The 19,289-nt window shown below is 42.2% G+C and overlaps 1 protein-coding gene across 1 annotated transcript in view; it reads left to right on the top strand.

The window, feature by feature from the left end:
• The window catches only part of LOC133947867 (GDNF family receptor alpha-2-like), a 53,379-nt gene that overhangs the window by 1,663 nt on the left and 32,427 nt on the right, over positions 1 to 19,289 (top strand). The window contains exons 2-3 of the mRNA XM_062382214.1: positions 341 to 697; positions 12,694 to 12,780. Coding sequence (XP_062238198.1) covers positions 341 to 697; positions 12,694 to 12,780 — 444 coding nt within the window. The remainder of the gene's footprint in view (positions 1 to 340; positions 698 to 12,693; positions 12,781 to 19,289) is intronic.

The raw sequence follows: 19,289 nt of genomic DNA, 5'->3' as shown, positions 1-19,289 counted from the left end.
GGTGCAGTGTAATCGGATCCAGAAGCTTTAAAGTGAGCAGGTAGACACAGGTCAGTCACTGAATATAACATAGACAAGATATAACAAGACCCCACGTTGACGTGTCTAAGACTAATTGGCATCTGCAAGAATGTAACTGAATGTCAGAGATGCTCGGGCATGCACAGGCCATCGGACGTATTTAAAGGCCCCTCATCCAACCTGTTTCATGAATGAAATCAAGTTCATGATATAGGATATGTTTCAGTGAATCACCCAAAATCCCTCTCACATTCATTTCCAGATTCTGAGCCCTCTTTTCTCTTGTCACCCCCGCTTTTCTCTCCCTGTCTCATCCTAGACGAGGCGGCGAGTTCCTGGGAAGGCCCCTCAGCTCTGTCCGTGTCCCTGGGCACCAGTGCTCCAGGGTCTGCAGGTCCCGGCTCTGGGCCCGGCGCTCAGCCAGAATGGGTGGACTGCATCCAGGCCAGTGACAAGTGCAACCAGAACCCGTACTGCAGCTCCCGCTATCGGGTGATGCGCCAGTGCCTCGTGGGCAAGGAGAAGGAAGCCATGCTGGACAACAACAGGGAGTGCCAGGCCGCCTTGGAAGTGCTGCTGGTCAGTCCTCTGTACGACTGCCGCTGCAAAAGGGGCATGAAGAAGGAGCTGCAGTGTCTGCAGAACTACTGGACCATCCACATGGGACTCACCGAAGGTAGGAGGACTTTGCGATTCTGTGTACCTCACAAAATTCACATCACAATGAGCTGTGTGGAAATGCCAGGGCCTGTTTTATAACGACACCTCTTTCAAGTGACAGGATTTCTTCTTTTCTGTAGTCATATGAAATTAGCAGCTGCTTATTCAACTCTTTTTTTCTTTTCTTTTACCAGACAGCTGATTGTGAAGGCTGCAGGTCTTTGGTGTCGTTTCCATTAAAGTGCGTTCCCTTTTTGTGAATTCGGCTCACGTCACGTTCACTGTGTTATAACTGCGTATGCATGCAGAGCCCTACCTGAGCCTCATGGTCACGTACAACATGACGTGTGCGACGAGAGGCGTGTTCACTGATGCAGGAAATGTTATGTGGCTGTACAAGTGCAAAATACCTCCGTTGATATTAATGGCTCAATCTGCCACGTTATAGAAATCTATTCTAAAGGACTCCTCTAATCTCAAGTACCAGAGCACATACGGAGCATAGACGAGAAAGACACGCGCACAACACCCACTGGTGAGGGCTTATTCCCTGATGCCTTCTTATAGTGATGCCCAGAAGCCCCTGATGAAAAATATATGCTTTCCCACTTTGCTCAGCTTCTTGAAGGTAATGGAGCTATAATGGGATTACACTAGGTAGACCTGTTATGGTAGACTTATTAGTTTTCACCTAAAGTGTTCCATATTACCATGTAATTAGGTTATAATCGTATAGCTCAGTGCCCTTTATGTGTCCACTTACACAGGACATAAAATAGCACTCTTGTTGTAACGTTGGTTTTACACGGCGCTACCTTCAGGAAGCATAAAGCGGCCGGCTGGACCGTCATTACTTTTGTTCGCATCCTTAAGGGTGAAAAGCAACACAGTGTTTCGTGTTAAGACATATCTTACTGGATCAGAGCTCTCGGAGATGCCGCGCTCTTTGAGATCAGGTTAAAAGAGGGACCTTAACCCCAGAGCGACATTTCTCAATGCCGGCCAAACCCTCCGTGACTCCGGTGTCACGCCGTGTAAACATGGAGGACATAATGTACTCAGCGGTTTTGACACGTGGGGCGGTGGTGGGAGCGTTGCAAAGTCTCTGAGCTCTGAGCGTTCTGGGCTTTTGTGTTGTGATCCATGAAGTGATTTGCCGGGCCGACTGCTCATAGCACCAGCTACGCTTCATCAGACTGATGGCAGCAGAGGGTCCCTGACATGAGTTCAAGGGAAATGTAATGACATGGATGCTCCGCAGGCCTGGCGTCTCCCCTCCTGTCTTCCTCTCCTTTACTGACTTTCTTCCTTTGTAATGATCCGTCTGTTCTCCGTCTAAGCCTCTCCCTCACCTTTCCTTCTCACATCGCCGCATCACTCTCTGTGTTTTCTTTATTTGGATTCGTCGTGTTTGTTGTCTGGCCATTAAGGACGGAGACCTCCGGTGCCTGCAGTGTGCCCTTCACAGAGCTTGTGTTACTTTGCAAAGAATGCATCTCAGCAGTGTCCCGTATTTGGCTCGGTCACCCTCGGAGATAAAACCCACTTTAACACAAACGAAAAGCTCTTACAGTGCAGCTTTAATCTGATCACGATCCATTGTGCAGTTAAGCAGGCTTTTGTTAACTGGAAACAATCTATGTACAACATCCATCTCGGGAAACAAACACAGGGGGCTGACTCCCAGCAGACCCTCTCGAAACGGTGCTAAACCACTTTGAAAATCATTTGTTGACAAAACAGGAAGGTCTCTATGTAGTTGTTAAGTTGTAAACGTAACTTTGAGAGATTCATTTTACTGACGTTAATGAGGATAGATGAAGGACGCAGGTGTGTGCGATGGAGAAATATGAAAACTGATGCAAGCCTGTGGACTTTGTGATTCCTATATGTGTGGGGAGGGGGTGCTGTGGGCCTGATGGCTGAAGACAAACATATTCAGTCACTTTGCACATATCGCTGCAACCTAAGACCAATATAAAGCCAAGAGGGAAATTTTACCCCGGGTCGAACTTGGTATGTTTCCTGTGACCCATGTTGGCCAGGGGCAGGGAGTTGGCCGGCAAGCTCGAGGGCTAAACCGCCGCGTCTGTGAGGAGAAAGCTGATGCCGATCAGAGGTGGGATTGAAACAATGCCCTGCTCCCAGACCAGCCCTGCACTAACCACACACTGATACTCCACTGCCTCAGGCAAGGTTATTACAATATCTTAGTTAGTTTGGTGTATTCACATATTTTATAAGTTAATGTTCTGGCTGAGGTTGAGTAAATGTTATAATCTTTGAAGGTGGAGTAAGAAATTCCGCAGTGTATATATGAAATCAACTGCAGAGCAAACACACCCATGTATTCAGTGCTTCCTCAGATGCTCTGACCCCAAAACTCATGAATGTGCATTGCAGTGACACATTGGAGGAAACTAGGGCATCTTCCACACTGGGAAAGAGGGTTCTTGCAATCTCACAGCTTATCATATAAAAAGTCCATTCATACAAACACATCTGTCGAAACAAACCAGAGTCAAAATTGGCAAGAATCAGTTGCTTTTACAAAACTGTTTGGACAGAAGACGGGACCAGGGCTCGACTGATGTGTTTGTTTCATTTAATGCGACTGTTAACCAATATTTGGAACTGATATGTTTATATTCCAAATTTAAGTGCTGGTGTAAAAATGTGGAATAAAATCTACTCCATTTACATAAAATCTATGGACACCTGCTGTGGTGTCCAGGTGTTCCTGTTCACTTGTCCGTCCCCCCCCCCCCCCCCCATTTGTATCGATGAGAGATGGCTGAATACGCATCCTGTGTTCGTACTGCTGATCTAACAGCTCCCCAAAACAGCTTTTAATAAAAGGTGACATTTTCAGTGTGCGCTGAGATTCAAACTGGGTACACGCATTAAAATACCAATACAAAAATGCCTGGTAACCTAAATATGCTCTTTAATTTACATTAATATGTTTATCAGATATTATTATTATTATCATAATGTAATAATCCCGTCCCCCTTTTTGAAAATATAGTATTTTACTTACTTTGTATTTGTACACTTTTTACACAAGTAATTTCACTTACTCAAAGAGATGTGAGAGACCATTCATGGGGATGTGTTGCGTATCGTCTCATTTACAGTTTCTGGTTTCTGCTGGTTGTGTCTTTTGTTGCTTCAGGTCGACTCACTGTGTTGGGCCAACAAATTACTTGTTTGTAACCTTGTGTTGTTTATTGCAACTTCTACGATATCTGCGTGCTAACCTCCGTCACACAGCTCCACTCACTTACTCTGTGTCCCCACTCAGATTGTGTCATGGGCAGGACGTTGCTTATAAACCGAATAAGATATAAAGGGAAATATGCATAATACAAATGTATTCAGGCTCTGAGTTAATAAGTGTCAAATGAGACTTTTAATAATCAGAAAACACATTATTTAAAGTGTGAGTTGAAGCGTGGGACACTTCCAGGACATCACACAAAGCCTGAGACATTTGCACTTGAAACTTAATTTCTTTTTAAATGTGAAAATCATTGCACATTTAATCTTAAAGGTCTTTATTCTTTAGATATAAAAGACTTTGTCAACTAAATGACGATACATCAGAAGTATTCACCAGGTGAATTTTTGTTTTAAATGCTTTCATTGATGTGAATAATATCAATTCAAAGTGACCTTGGCATCTTCAAATACTTTGCTGCTTTTTTATTACAATAACAAGGTAACACAATTGAAGAAAGCCACATAGTTATTATGACCTTTTATTTATGTAATTTGTGATTTGAGACTGTTTATCAGGTTTGAAATGGATAACTTTAATATATCCTAAAATAATTGATATAACTCAGATCCACTTTTATCGTATTTAACATCAGGTGAATGGCCTACTTAGTCATTAGACTATAGAACATACCAAGGCAGTCCATTATAAAAACACATATAAATTCACTAAATCTGGATTTTTATTCTGGTCGGCAACAAAACCATGAAATACATAATAATAAAAAAATAAATCCTGAATCGCAAAGCTAAAGAAAATAAAAATGAAATGAAATATCTCCTGGACCTGCCCCAAAAGTTTGTGAGTTTTTTCTTGGTCCACAACCAACAGTTTTGTGGAAATCCATTGAGCAGTTTTTGCATAATCTTGCCAACACCTACAACCAAACAAAAAACAAGCTAAAAACAAAGCATTGTTCTGAGGTAAAAACAAAAAATCTCAGTTAATGAAAAAGTTTTTCCTCCTTAAGTTATTCTTTATTAAGTTTCATTTCATTTAGCAACAGAAAAGGATGCAACTTTTTAAAATGACATTTTTAAATGTTTCTATTTAAAAAAATAGTGTTTGTAAAACAATTTAACATCATTAGGAACATTTGGACATCAAACAATGTGTCAAAATGATGAAGGACAAACGACGTGTGTAGATCAATGCTGCAACACAACAACCAAGCACCATCAGTTGTCTGAGGTGTACACAGTGTGGGTGTTGTGATGTCGACGACTGGTGTCAATTTGTATTGCTTTGAACTTCAGAGTCAAACTGTAAATAACGATCATGTATTGGCTTCTAACCTCTGGGCTAAACTCTCCTACATGCACCACTCTCGTGGAAGTTCACTGCTCCTTCGGACTTCATAACTTGAAATGTCACTGCTATTAGAAAATAAACTGTGGAATCCATCTGGAGACCGAAAACTTAATCGTTCAACCTTTAGCCAAGTCGGACCAGAAACCCCATAAGATGCTCTGACGGAGAGGCCCTTGAATCTCTGAGAGGTGCAGTGTCGACTACATCAGTGCTGGACCCGTGTCCTGCTGCTGAGGGCCACGCTTGATACAGCGCAGCGCTTCAGTGTGACCACAACATGACTCAGCGGCGTCATAAAGTGTTGCTCGATGTGGCTTCTCGAAATATCAGCTAAAGAGCATTTTCACACATTTCTGCAGGTGGTGGCCGCTTCGTCTCCGAAGCCTTTTAAATTTCAAAACACATTATTTTTATTAAGTGTGAATCTGCCTCTCACCCTGAAGGTACATGATGCAGGGTCAAATTCTCTCCTTTTACCGTTTAACGTTGCAGCTTGCCTCCAGGCCTGTCAGCTATCAGTGATGCTACTAATGGTGACCTGTGAATTATGTTTTTCTTACAGAAAATGGCAGCTGAATTTAATGCATCAGTTCAGCCGTTCTTGATGGATAATGGGTGGTATCTGAATAGGCCTGTGTCAGTGTGAGGCAATAACGTCAAGCAGTTTGAATCTATAAAAGAACTAATTACTAAGAAAGAGACGTTGGCTGCTGTACGGCTCTCTCACAATTGGGCCCGGGCATCATGGGGCTATAGCCAGCAGGTTCGCAGCAGAATTGGCAATTTAAACGATAACTTCCACACCTACCACATACATTATTTCATGTCCCCAGCTCTGAAACCGCAGCCCCCGGTCGCAACGTAGGAATCGAAGATCTTTTGTGAGGACCTTTCAGAGCCGTTTAATTACCCGAGACAACTTTCAATGTGGTGAGAAGGAAGAAGGCGAGCTCCACCAGTGGACCACACCAGCTTATTGTGAAAGGAGACATAACGATGTAGGGGAATGCCAGAATACTTGGTGGAATGGTTTATTTACTCCATTTTCACGAATGTCGGCATTTCAAAGGTCACCCTCTCAATACTGCTTCATGCTAATGCCACAAGTTGGCCCTATATGGAACGTTACACATATATCAGACAGTGAGTAAGATTGCCGCGCACATCATGAAGACACTTGGGCCGCGGAGAGGGGAAATTGAGAGGAGACGGGAGGTGGGGACAGGCCGGTGGACAAATGATGAAGGGGGTAGAGAATTTAAGAGAGACACAGGGAAACCAAAGATTGAAAGAGCGAGAGGGAGAAAGAGAGAGTCTCGGGGAGAGAATTCAGCGAGGTGGAGGGAGGGGGGAGGGGGGGGTACCAAGGTACACAGTATTCCTGGGTGAAACCATCATTACTATGAGCAATAGTAGCAGTCACTGGTCATTACCTTAGCCATCCACTGTCATAAGCAGAATATTTTTCCTGCCTGCCCTGCATGTCAGGGGAGGTGGGAGGCAGGCTCATGCATGCTGAATGCGTCCTCCCTGCTCTCTCTCCCTCCCTGCGCTGGAGACCCGGGGCCGCCGCTCGGTAGGTGGCTACTTCATCACCAGAGGAAGGGACCTGCCAATAGCTCCTGGACGGGATCAATAAGGTCTCTCAGCTCTTTCGTCCTCTTCATCCCTCTTTCTCCCCTTTCATCCCTCATCCCAAAATGTGGAAATATGACGACAAAACGGGAGCTGTTTGTCCTCGTAAATCTGTCTAATGATTTTCTATACTGTAAGGGGAACTGCCCGAGATGACTCCCTTTCACCGCGCAGCCCGTATGGAATGTGTCAGTGAAACGGGGGGTGGTGGGGGGGGGGGGGGGGGGAGCAGGTAGCGGCGATGCAAGTTTAGATTGGCCTTTTATAGTCGAGTGAGTTCTCAGGTTCTCTATCAGAGGTGGGGAGAGAGTGACGGGCCATTCTGCTCAGTGAATACTGTCATGATGTGGGCATTAAGACTCACCCCTGGCAGAAAGGTTCACAGCGATGCTGAGTGAAAGTGCATCGCAGGAGTCCAACTGCCAGGCCGTGGCGGCTGTCTCCACAGAATGGCGACCATCATCCCCCCCCCCCCCCCCCCCCCCCATTGGCTCTCTGAATCATTAATTGAAAATCGCTGCTTGTTGAAATAAGACGGCCACGTCCCCTTCCGTCCATATGAAGGAATTCAAAGCACATTTAGATTATTTACAACGCATCACTAATCATGTTTACAGTAAATAATTAAGTTGCTAAATATTGGATGTGTAAGCTGTGACTTTATGAGGTTTTCCATTCATCCGTGCCCACCTGAAAAGGAAGATGGTGAAGAAAGGCCGACATATTGGTTTGTGCTGCTGCTGCCTGTTTTAATGCTCTCCCCCAATATGCTGCGATGCCATAAAGATGATAGCAGTTTTTACTGAAAGTTTTCCAAGATTTACACTGTATTCAACATTTAGTACCTGACACCAGGTATTAAAATGCTGATTTAAGGCTGGCGAGTGTGTAACTATATTACCATTACATTCGAACATCGCCAAAGGGAAGGCAGGAAACTTCAGTACTCATTTTCTCTGCTGTGTTTGCCCAGACTGGATTGGAATTGTGACTTCAAATATTATTCCGGGCTAATCCAATATTCTATTGTATGGTTTGAAATTGAGTTTAAAATGTCAATATCACTTCAAAAGCAGAATCTTTAACTATGCTTTGACTTGTTTTCTGTTAAGCAAAATTCCGAGAGAGACGCATTTTTGGTATTGTTACAACTGTGATACTGGAAAATGGAAAATGAAAAATTAAGTATGAGTCATTGGTTTAACTTATATTTTAGATAATATTCTCATGTTAAAGCCAAGGAATTATAAATCAATGTTATAAGACAAGTTAGATGATAATCCTTAAATTCTTTTGAGCACGAATGCTGTTATTGGTGCTTGGTTGGCTTTGCAACAGGTAATAGTTTTTATTATTAAGTCATGTTGCTGAAAAATGTTTTACAAACAATATTAAGATCTATTTCTCCATTAACACAAGGCACCTGCAGCATTAATGTTGTTAGGTTAAATGTGATTAAGCAGCACAGCACCGCAAGACGGCAAGAATAATGATATTAATAAGCTTAATTCATCGAGCACTTTTGAAAACAAAGTAGAAGGCAATTTAAATGTCAAGCAATTAATAATCAAAAGAAGCCAAATATAAGAAAGAAAGAAGTGGGATGAGAACTTTAACATAAACTAATTTCTCGTTTCTCGTTTCATTGTAGAGGCAGGTTTGTAAGGCAGAGAAAGTTTGAAACTACTTAACAATTAATTATATTATCAGTAATATATAACAAATCATTAATAATTAAACATAATAACATTGTTAGTATAATAACAATTACAGATTACTGATTAATTTAGTTAAAGGTCTAGTGATGCTTTTGTATTTCAGATTAAATGGAAGGGATTATCCAATCAGAGCCAGGTCTGATTGCTCTTCCTCAATGATGTACGTGTCTGTAAACTGAAACTGGAACAACTGAATGTGGAAGTATACACAGAGAAGGATAGAGAGAATCAAATACAGTTTCAAAGGAAATTAATTCTATTTTCATAATATCATATGTGTATCAGAATTAATTTCCAGAAAAATGAATTAAATTTCAAATTATGGTATTCAAATTAATTTCTTTAGTCAATTGTTCAATTCGAACATAAATGATCAAAATTCAGTTTCCAGTGACACGTACTTCTGCTCATCTGAGCTGCAGAGGCTCATTCACCTTTTGTCTGGCGCCGAGTTCATGCAACAAACAGCGGGGCTCTGCGGAGGACCTCCGGCTGAGCCCCAGGCTGCTCAGGCTGTGCTAAGCTCTCTTTGTGTGTAATTAATATAAAACAGAATTAGTATTGTAATAAATTGATGTTATTTGAAAAATAAGTAATATATAACAGGGGTATTTGGTCTTCTTCCAGCCTGGCCTACAGCAAAGAAGAGGGAGCTATACAAAATCAATATTAAACACGAGCACAATCAGCACAGGGCACCTTTAAAAAACACAACGAGGTGAATGACAGTTATTAAAATTGACTTTGCTTCCAGCCATAAACGGTTTGCCAAGAATGTCCCTAACAAAAATCCATAGGACAGTTTCCATCACCTCAGGAGTTTAGCTCATTGATAATGGATATGAAAAGGATGAGTGATGGCAACTAACGACTTCATAAAACCCCTCGTGGCAAAGGAGAGGACTGCGAATCCACTTAAAAGCATTATTCTTCTCATGCTTGAACCAGGGGAGAGGCCTGATTGTCAGTCTGAGCCGTGCCGGTCATGCTCCACACTGTCAGAGCAAATGAAGTCAAACGAAGGCTTAATTACAGCGATAAGTTGTTGCCCTGCAGCTAAAAACATCTTATCAATAAAACAGCTGGGAAGAATTTTCTATTACTTGATGGATGCATAATTGGGTTTGGGGTGACTGTCAAAGATCAGGTTTTTTTTCTTAAAGTACAACAAGGGCCCCTGCTGTGTGTTTGTTGTTGTTTTGTTTTACCTCCCTTAGGTGGGTGGGATTGCAGTGGCTCTTTTTTAATTTTACATAATTTTACCACACAGCTTGTAACATCCATGCAAGTAAGCTTTAAAATAATTCATCAACCACAGCTTCTGTCGGAGTTAAACAGTATAGTTTTATCGGGTGACCATAGTGCACGCTGTACGGTACGGACCTATGAAATTGAATGTGCCTCATCCCTGCTTGATTCCCGGCTGATTTTACAGAGAGGCTTCGCTACACTGACCATTATAGCGGGAAACCTAATAACAAGTTGTTGTGCCTTAAGCATCCTTTATTCAGTGTTCAGTGCATCTGGAGAACCGTTCAGTTTATCAGCTTCACACTTGACTTGGGTATTGATAAGGACCCAGGGAAGAGCAGTGTCGAATTTAGTGCGGTTTGGCAACGCAATGTTTTCCATATTAAAAGACAAGCAAACAGTGCATTGGAGTCAGTGGGAGCGGGGCTTAAGAGTCCATCTGTGAAGCAAGTTGAGCATGTTTTCTCAGTCGATTGACACAAACAACCAGGGGTGTCATTGGTGCCGATCTCCATCATATGATCCCTTCCTGTTTAGCATTTGTCTAAAAGTAAAAGCACAACATTCATTTTGTTGCTGAGTTACAGAGCTTTTATTTTGAAGAGATGTGAATTTGGGTGTGAAGATTGCGTCGGTTACTCAACAGACCTCTGAAACAGTCGACGTGCAATGTATGAAAAAAATGCAGAGTGATTAAGCGAATTCAGTTTCATTTTATGAAAGACATAGAATCATCTGATCAATCCTGTTGATCATGGACACACAACGTTGCAGATAAACTAAGAAACAACCACCATTACCATGGCCCCAGCAGGTTTATAGCCGGCACTGCACTCGTTTTTAAAAATACACTAAAGCGGAGGTTGCTGCTCAATAAAGACATGGGAGGAAGGTAAAGGTGATTGTTTGCTGAGTAAGTGGTACTGTTGAACCCTCTCTTAAAGCTTTTAGAAGGTGATTGTGGTAATTAGATATACTGGGAGATCTCGAGTCCAGGAACCTTTCTCTCGACAGGACCTTAAAGAACGTAAATAGAGATGTGGGCGATTCGAAGGAAACATGTGCCTGCAAAACATGTGCCTGCAAATCCTTCAACATGCAAACAAGAAAAAGACAAACTAGAAAATTGCTCGCACTCGTAACTTGGAGGATTGAGGTCATTTTCTCCGTCGACTCGCTTCTCGCTCCTCTTCTCTCGGTTTTCATTGTCAGTTATTTTCTTTTTCTCCCTCTGTGCCTCTCTTTTTCCCATCTCAAACACACTTACAATCCCCGACCACGGAAGATGTCAATAGCTATATGTGCTCAGAGAATGGCCGGTCGAGCTGCTCCGTCTTGTTATAGATGTCAATATTGATAGTGATTGCAGATGCAGAAGTACACATGAAGTATTGACTCGGCACATGGTCACAAATCTGAAGCGGTTTTATTTATTCAGTGGACAAATTACGATGAGAGGCTCCCTCCAGTAATTCCCTGTCTGAGTTTAGTCATGCCTTTTCACCGTGTGCCAGTGAACATATAGATATATACGCTTTGCTTTGGACTAGCTTTAATGAATTAATTCAACTTGTGTAACTCGCATTCTACCTGTAGTTAACTATCTTTACATATCCAATGTTATAGTGTCTTTTTATTTCTGATTTGTGACTCTTGTTTGATGATATGTCCCAAGGAGACATGAACAGCACTGTACTGCACGTGCCAGTGAACAGAGGCACACACACAGACACACACAAACACAAAAACATCCCATCCTATTATCACCGCAGCATGAAGACAGCGTTTTATCAGATTGCATAATCTTTGCCAAAGAATCCCAGCAGCGTGTTGATAAACAAAACGTAGTGTATCTATCGATTGGATCTACTGATTGGTTGTCCAGGCGGCGCCGTTTTATGCCAACAGGTTTCAGATTTTCTCATTTATGGGAGCGGGCCTCCAACCTCCTTCCTCACAACACCCTCCCTGTTGTTTCTGTTGGGATCAGAATGTGAAGCTATTACACACTGGAGGGTTTGTCTCAATCACACAGAATGGCTATGAATTTTAAATGCAGGATTAGGGGCCTACAGAGAAGCAGGCACATGGGGGGGGGACTCAGTCAGTTGAGTGCTAATTTGATTTTTTTTTTTTATATATTTCTTTCTTTCAAACTGCTCTGGCAACACAATGTGTGCAGGGAAGATGCAGTGTGCATGTTTTAGTCCGTCAACTGTTCCCCCAAATCAAACCGCAGGCGGAACAAACACTCGCTCCAAAAGTAAATGATGTGACGGTGTCGAACATGAAGTTTTCCACAAGAAAAACCCCACCGCTCTCACATTAGTTGGTAAGCTTTTACCTAATACTGTGAAATTACCTACATACAAGATAAAACGACATATATTTCCAAGACACCCATTCAGCTTTAAATCGAGTGAAAGATAAAATGCTCAATGTTTACGTTTTGAAAATTCAAGGCCAAAAAAAGAATCCATCTGTCCATTATCTATTCCGCTTACACTTTGATGGTGTCTGGGGGGAGCGGGATCCAATCCCAGCTGACAGCGAGAGGCGGGGTACACCCTGGAGAGGACGTCAGGGCCGACATACAGAGACAAATCCACACTCTGAATGTCTTTGGACTATGGGAGAAAACCCACACAAGACACGTCAAAAACATGCACACACAAGCTGGGTTTCCAATTGGAAACCGCCGTGCCTCGAGGCGACAGTGCTAACCACCGCGCCTTGATAAACCCATCATGGACTGAATTTCCTTTCTGTATTTGCCGAGTGACAATAAATCATTTCCTATCACTCTCTCTGTTTCAGGTGGAGACACGGAAGACTCGTCTCCGTATGAACCTGTGGCAGCAAACCGACACCCCGACGCATTCCGCTTGGCCTCCATCTCATCAGGTATGGCCGGTTTGCTCTTCACTCAAAACAAGGGAGTTTATCATACGAGGGGAAGAATGATGCAAATATTCATCTTACATTAAAAGAAGGTTCCTTTGGGATGAAAATAAAAACAATGCATTTGTCTGAAGTGTTGATCTCGGTGGCCCGCTACGTATAATGGTCGCTGTGGGCTTGCGAGGTAAAACATATTCAGTCTTAGTGTATTAAATCACATTTTTTATCCCGACGTATTGATTTTGCTTTCAGTTTGATTTCCTCTTCGGTTTACTAATCACACAGCCTAGCACTCAGCAGGGGAGCTATAGGCCGCTCCTTCATTTACTGGTTATTACCATCATCGTATCACTAATCAATGCAGATCTTATTATAGGCCACAGCTACAATGTTTAATGCGGTCCAGAGAAGCAAATCCTACAAAAGGTGTGATTGGACACAGGGATGACGCTCGTCCATTGCCTGAGCCACAGGCTACAGTCACCTGAAGATTCAATAGTTTTCTTTCATCCTGCCGAAACAGAAATTTCCACAGAACGTTCTCTACCACTTTTTTTTGCTCTTTTCAGCCCAAAGCAATCCACCAACACTGAAGACTGCACATTTTCCTTCTCTCTTGGCTGATGTATCTTGTTTTGTCTTAACACTGCGAGGTTCAAGGAAGACACTCTTTTTACATAATCCCCTTGGCTTGAAATCAGCAGTGTATCACTTGTTTTTGAAAATGCGCTTGTTTGACATGTTGAAAGGAGAAGAGGGTACCAGAATAAATACGATAGTGTGCAGGCTTTGATTACTTTGGAATTATTTGAGTGATGATGGCAATCTGCAATTTTGTCATTTAAAGTGCAGGTTCGGACATGGAGCGCATCCGTCTGCCAGGGCTTCCCAATCCGCAAAAAGTTGTTGTTTTAAAGATAGAGAATGTTTACAAGTTGCATCTGGATTTGTGATCTGCACCAAAATATTTGAAGTAGGCGATTAAGCTGATTTATGATTATATCTTATTGGGGCTTTGTGCAAAGATAAACTTTCAAGTGTTGGAGGCTCATGATCACTGAGTTGTGGCCATTTATCACGTTGCTATTCTGCCAAATGAATTAAGGTATTACAAATCACTCAGAGTTGACTTGTACAGATCAACAGTTATGGCAGTTAATATCAACAGAGCTTCAAGAACATGCAACTATTCACAAGAAAACTAGAATGTCACACAGTAGAGCACATCTCTCCAACAGTCCCCTTATTACATTACATTACATTACATGACATTACATTCAGCTGGTGCTTTTATCCAAGCGACTTACAATAAGTGCATTCATCCATGAGGGAACAAACTCAGAACAACAGGAACAATTTTCTTCAAGAAAGCCAGTGCCATGTGTAGGTGCCATATAAGTGCTACTCAGTAAGTATATATATCGTTTATTTAAATTTTTTATTCAAGGCATAGTCAGAAGAGATGTGTCTTTAGTCTGCGGCAGAAGAGGTGTCGACTTTCTGCTGTCCTCATGTCATCCGGGAACTCGCTCCGCCATTGAGGAGCCAGAACAGTAAAGAGTCGTGATTATGTTGAGTGGTTAGCTCCCAGTGAGGGAGCAGCAAGCCGATTGGCAGATGAGAGCGGAGTGGACGGGCTGGGATGAAATCACATTTAAAATTCACCACATCCCGATTTTTTGAAGATATGCACCAAATTTCAAACACTCATGAATTTAAATCCCCTAAACATGTCTATTTTTTATTAATACATTTTTTAATTAATGGAAACGTTGAAAAACACCAAATTAAAGACCTTACATTGTTAAATAAAGTAAGAAAAAAAAAGATCCTGCATTTGCCCCCCTATCAGATCGGCACAACATTTTGGGGTTCTTCTCTGACCCATACCACCTTCTTCCACTGTGCTCTGTGATAATCAGTTTTTTTTGCATTATCCTGCTAATTAACAGACTAACGCAGACAACATGACCTCCTTTGTGTAGGTAGTTATAAGCAAAGCCATTTATTGGACAAAAGCTCCCCTCTGGTGACCACAGTTTCCAAAATGTTATTGACATCTCTTTACTTATTTTGAGATGTAATTATGTAGTTTTAATCAAGTAATTATAATCAAAGCTAAAAAAGTAATTATTATCAAAATTACAGATGCTCACGTTCAGCCTACCAGTGTACGAGTACTTGAGTCGTGCTTAAACAATCAGAGCAGCACAGTGCACCTACATATTAAGATATAACAGGGGAGTCATTATTGTATCAATTTTTCCTCAACTGTTTCCTCCAGTCTCTTCAAGGTGAAATATTGAATTTGCACTCTGAAATCTGTTTAGCCGCGAGCTTTCCTCATTATTTATCATTTCTGAGGTCTGAGTAATTGATTGTGGCGCCGAGAGGAAACCGCAGGCAAACAGATAAGTAATTACGCAGTTGTTTCATGGAAACACTTCTCACTTCATTTACTTAACCATTTAAAAGTATTCATAATCACGTCTATAAAAGTAAAAACTGTATAGAGACCCGGGGAGTATATGATATCTGGTCGGTTGATGAGGACAGGGGAATGTATACTCTCCAAGAGCAAAGGTAGGAAATTGAAAAATAATCTCTCCTATTTTTAAAAGTTTTTGTCTGGGAGGAAGATAAGGGACAGCAGTTGTGATAGAACTGAAAAAAAGAACTCTATTCCTCTATAAGCACTCTGAAGTCGAAATGAAACAGAGCATATGGAGTCTTTGTTTCCGCCTTGTCCCAAGTGATACCTGCAAAACTATCTCAAACAGGCCTCTCTAATGGGTAGTTTTAGCCGCACAGTGCTGGCAGAACTTCAGACTGAAAATTTGCATGCACTCCACACAGATACGCACAAACAGAAAATGAGCAGATTTAACCCCCCCTGGGATTGCCCTTAAATAAAGGGCAATAGCATATCTTCTCTTCCTCCTCTTTTCTTCTGCAACACTGATGACAGTAAGGCTAAGGAAGCTTCGTCAGAAACACCGGGAGGAGTTCAGCTCTTCTCGCCCTGGCTCGGCTGACGCTGTGAACCTGCATCAGCAGTGTTTCATCACCTCAGTGCTCAGCACCGTTGCATCGGGAGCTGACTACAGTGTCCTTTTTCCTCAGCCCCTTTTTCCTCAGCAATTTCTCTGCTGTGATGGCAGTGGGGTGGCTCTCTCCTGAGCCCCCTGTTCCTTTTCTTCCGCGTGCCACACCTCTCACCACTGAAGGGTGATGGTGGGTTAGTTTGTTTTGTGCTGGGGAGACCACCTGCAGAGGCACAAAAGCAACATGGTCTTATTAATATTTAATTGGAAAGCAGGAAGTTGAAGAAGCCAGCAGGATGTTCTGGTTTTCATAAAATGATTTTGAAGACCGAAGATGGAACAGGCTCTTTTGCAATGTATTTGGGCTTCATTATATGTAATGATGCAATGGATAATATAATTTTGTTAACATTTAATGTGTTTTATATGTATGCAAATCCACCTTGATCGTAGGAGAGCCCACGCTGTTGTTCATCTTCAAAATCTCTGGAAGCTTTTAGGGCCTGCAGCAGAGATGAAGGTAACGCAACCACCTGCCCTGTGATTGGACTCTGCTTTGTGATTTGATTTTTCAGCGTCCAATCAGATACAGGAGTAAAAACAGGTTCAATCGTCCAATGTAACACAGTGTGAGATGTTTGAGCACTGAGTTACATATGTTTACAGGTTTTCCTCTTTGTGCCTGTACACAGATCCCTGGCCAAATTCCTGTCCCTTGGCCCTAACCCTTAGATATGAAGTGCCCTTTGCGAGGATTGTCCCAAACAGAGACACAAGGGACAGGGTTAGAAAATCCTCCCATAGGAATTGGAGCACCACTCGCTACGTAATCAGCAGCCAACAAGCAGTTATTACAATCACAGTATAAACCAACATTATTATATTAACAGCAGTTACACATCTGACAACTGCAGGACAGAGACAGATCGATCTATTGATTTTTGACGGATGAATAGCGATTTTCTTGGAACGCTTGTAACAGCGATTCAGGTAAGTTTTCATTTGCTACCCGATAAAAATAACATATCCCCTGGATTAAAACATTTTTTATGAGCATTTTACCCGCAGTACATTCTGTGTTGATTTGCTCCGTCCATTCGTAAAGCATTCAGGAATTTCTGTCTACCCCTTGGTTTTTAGGGGGGTCCTGCAGACTCGACGGTTGAAGAGGTGCTTGAAGGGCTAGCTGGCCAGAACCCCTACATCACATGGAGAAATGGGTCGACCCTACCCCTTCACAGCAACACACAATTGCAATTACATTTCCTGATACCCATGCAGAAGTCAGATAATCGCTGTGTGCTGTTCGGTCCTGTAACCTGTAACAGGCTATTACCATGTCACCCTGTCAGTGTCAGGGCAGAGAGTATGGTTATCAGATAGATGATGGAGATGACAGAGGAGAGAGAGCAGAGGTTACACAGGGTAAACATGTGAACAGGTTAGCACTGACAGCTGACTGGAAATGGAAGAGATCCTATGTCTATGAAAAACAACCAAGAAGTGAATGGAGGTTGAACGATTTAATAATAACCACAAAAATAAACCTCTCAGAGACTGAGTCCATTATAATCAGTATCTGAGCTGTTACACCGTCGGAATGAAAAACACTTTTGCAGCAAAATAAAAGATGCATTAATCGAAATTCACATGGCTGTTTAGCAACACTAAATCCACAATGTCAGAATTGTTTAAAAACATGAGCAGCACAGCACCGTTCTTTTTACAATCCTGCTGATGCATATTCTTGGTTTTTCAATAGGTCCAGTCCAGTGCATTATGGCTGAATCAACTTAACATAAATAAATAAATAGCAGTAAGGTATCTACTCCTAGTCCTGCAGTCGGTTTTCACTTGCAACCAGCATCAACACAGTACAAACAGCCCATTCCAAACAGGCAGGCTTATAACAGGCACGGCACTAGTCTTATCGAAAAGAAAGTTACAATTATGTATATTAGCCTGCTCCTGTTTGTCCATGTGTAAAATATCTGGGCCAAAGTAAAAACTTATACAACTAGCACCATCTCCCTTTAGTCAAATTGTAACGTTAACGGCGTTAAGCTCAGGTACAAGGGGAACATTTAGGCTTGTGAAACGAAAAACACATGCAGGTAATTTCTATTTTTTTTGTCATTGGAAGAATCTTAATCATCAAACCGTGCCGAATTGTGCTGAGTGAGTATTTCCCAGAGGAAATCTGTTGACGATCAGCTCTCTACACAGAACCCCTTTAGTTGCTGTAAAAGCTGAGCACAATACGCAATAATGCATAGCTTCCCTGTTCTAATCAATTTGGAGCAAACACTAGTGGGACTCTAACAAAATCAAACAAAAGATGAAGTGTGGTAGGGTGCTGCAGGAGGGCACATTTGTCTTGTTTACAGTCCCACACCCTGCGATGACAGGCACCTCCCTGCTCCACCAAGTTTGGTTAGATTTTAAAAAATTAATCACCTTTGCTGCTTGATGTGGTGCAAGTTTGTTTGATGCGGGCACAAAGCTTCAAGGCTGCAATTATTACATTAACCTGCTCATTATTTCCTCAGTTAATCAGTTAATGAATCATTGGGTCCAGGAACATATCTGAAAATGGAGGAAAAGCCCATCCATACTCCTCAGAGTGCAATTTGACTGTGCAAACCAACAATTCACGAGTAAAAGAAGTATTCTTAACCTGCGTGCAGGACCTCGGAGCATTCTGGCTGTGTTCGTGGAGCTGCAGTTACAATGCATCACCATTATCTTCTCCGTCTCAGGACTGAGCGGCTGTACGAGTCAATAGCCCTCTGTTCAAATCAATAAGACATCATGTATGAAGAATGTGGGCGAGAATCCAACCTTCACATTGCACCTAAACCCTTATCAAAGCCCAGACGGCTGACGTACAAGGGCGGGCGTGAAAAGATATGCCTGACTGCAATTGTTAATATGTTCCACGTGAAATGTATTCTGTTCTCCTGACCCAGCGCTGAGCTAATTAACTTATTAGGAGCAGAGGGCAGCGTATAGAGTCCCTCATTCAGGGCTCCCTGCAGGAATTAAGTGTAACGTTTCTTAGTTAGACCTTCTAACTCTCCGCACTAAGCCGCTCACCTCTCAGCTCATTGTGCCACCATCCAATTAAATCCAGAAAGCTCTTTCCTCCGCTGGGGGGAAAGGACCAGTGCAAGAGCCGTGCTCAGCATGCTGCTGAACAGTTTGACATTTTCACACTGTCCTCATAATAATTACTATTACTTAGGCAAACACCACCTTTTATCTTTGAATGCATACAGTAGTTTTCTTTGCTTATTTGGAGCCTGGCTGTATCTATTGGTTTGCTCGTTTGCACAATATTGTTTTTGTGGATATGTCAGTGATTGTGCCTGCGTGTATTTGTCTTACTTTGTTTAAGTGCTTCATTATTCAGTGTGAATTTTCTGATCAGTTTAGTCGTGCCATAGATTGTCTTTCTGTGGGTCAGTA

This window comes from Platichthys flesus, chromosome 3, assembly GCF_949316205.1.
Source record: "Platichthys flesus chromosome 3, fPlaFle2.1, whole genome shotgun sequence".
In the NCBI taxonomy this organism is placed as follows: Eukaryota; Metazoa; Chordata; class Actinopteri; order Pleuronectiformes; family Pleuronectidae; genus Platichthys; species Platichthys flesus.
This window is presented reverse-complemented; position numbering and strand designations above follow the sequence as displayed.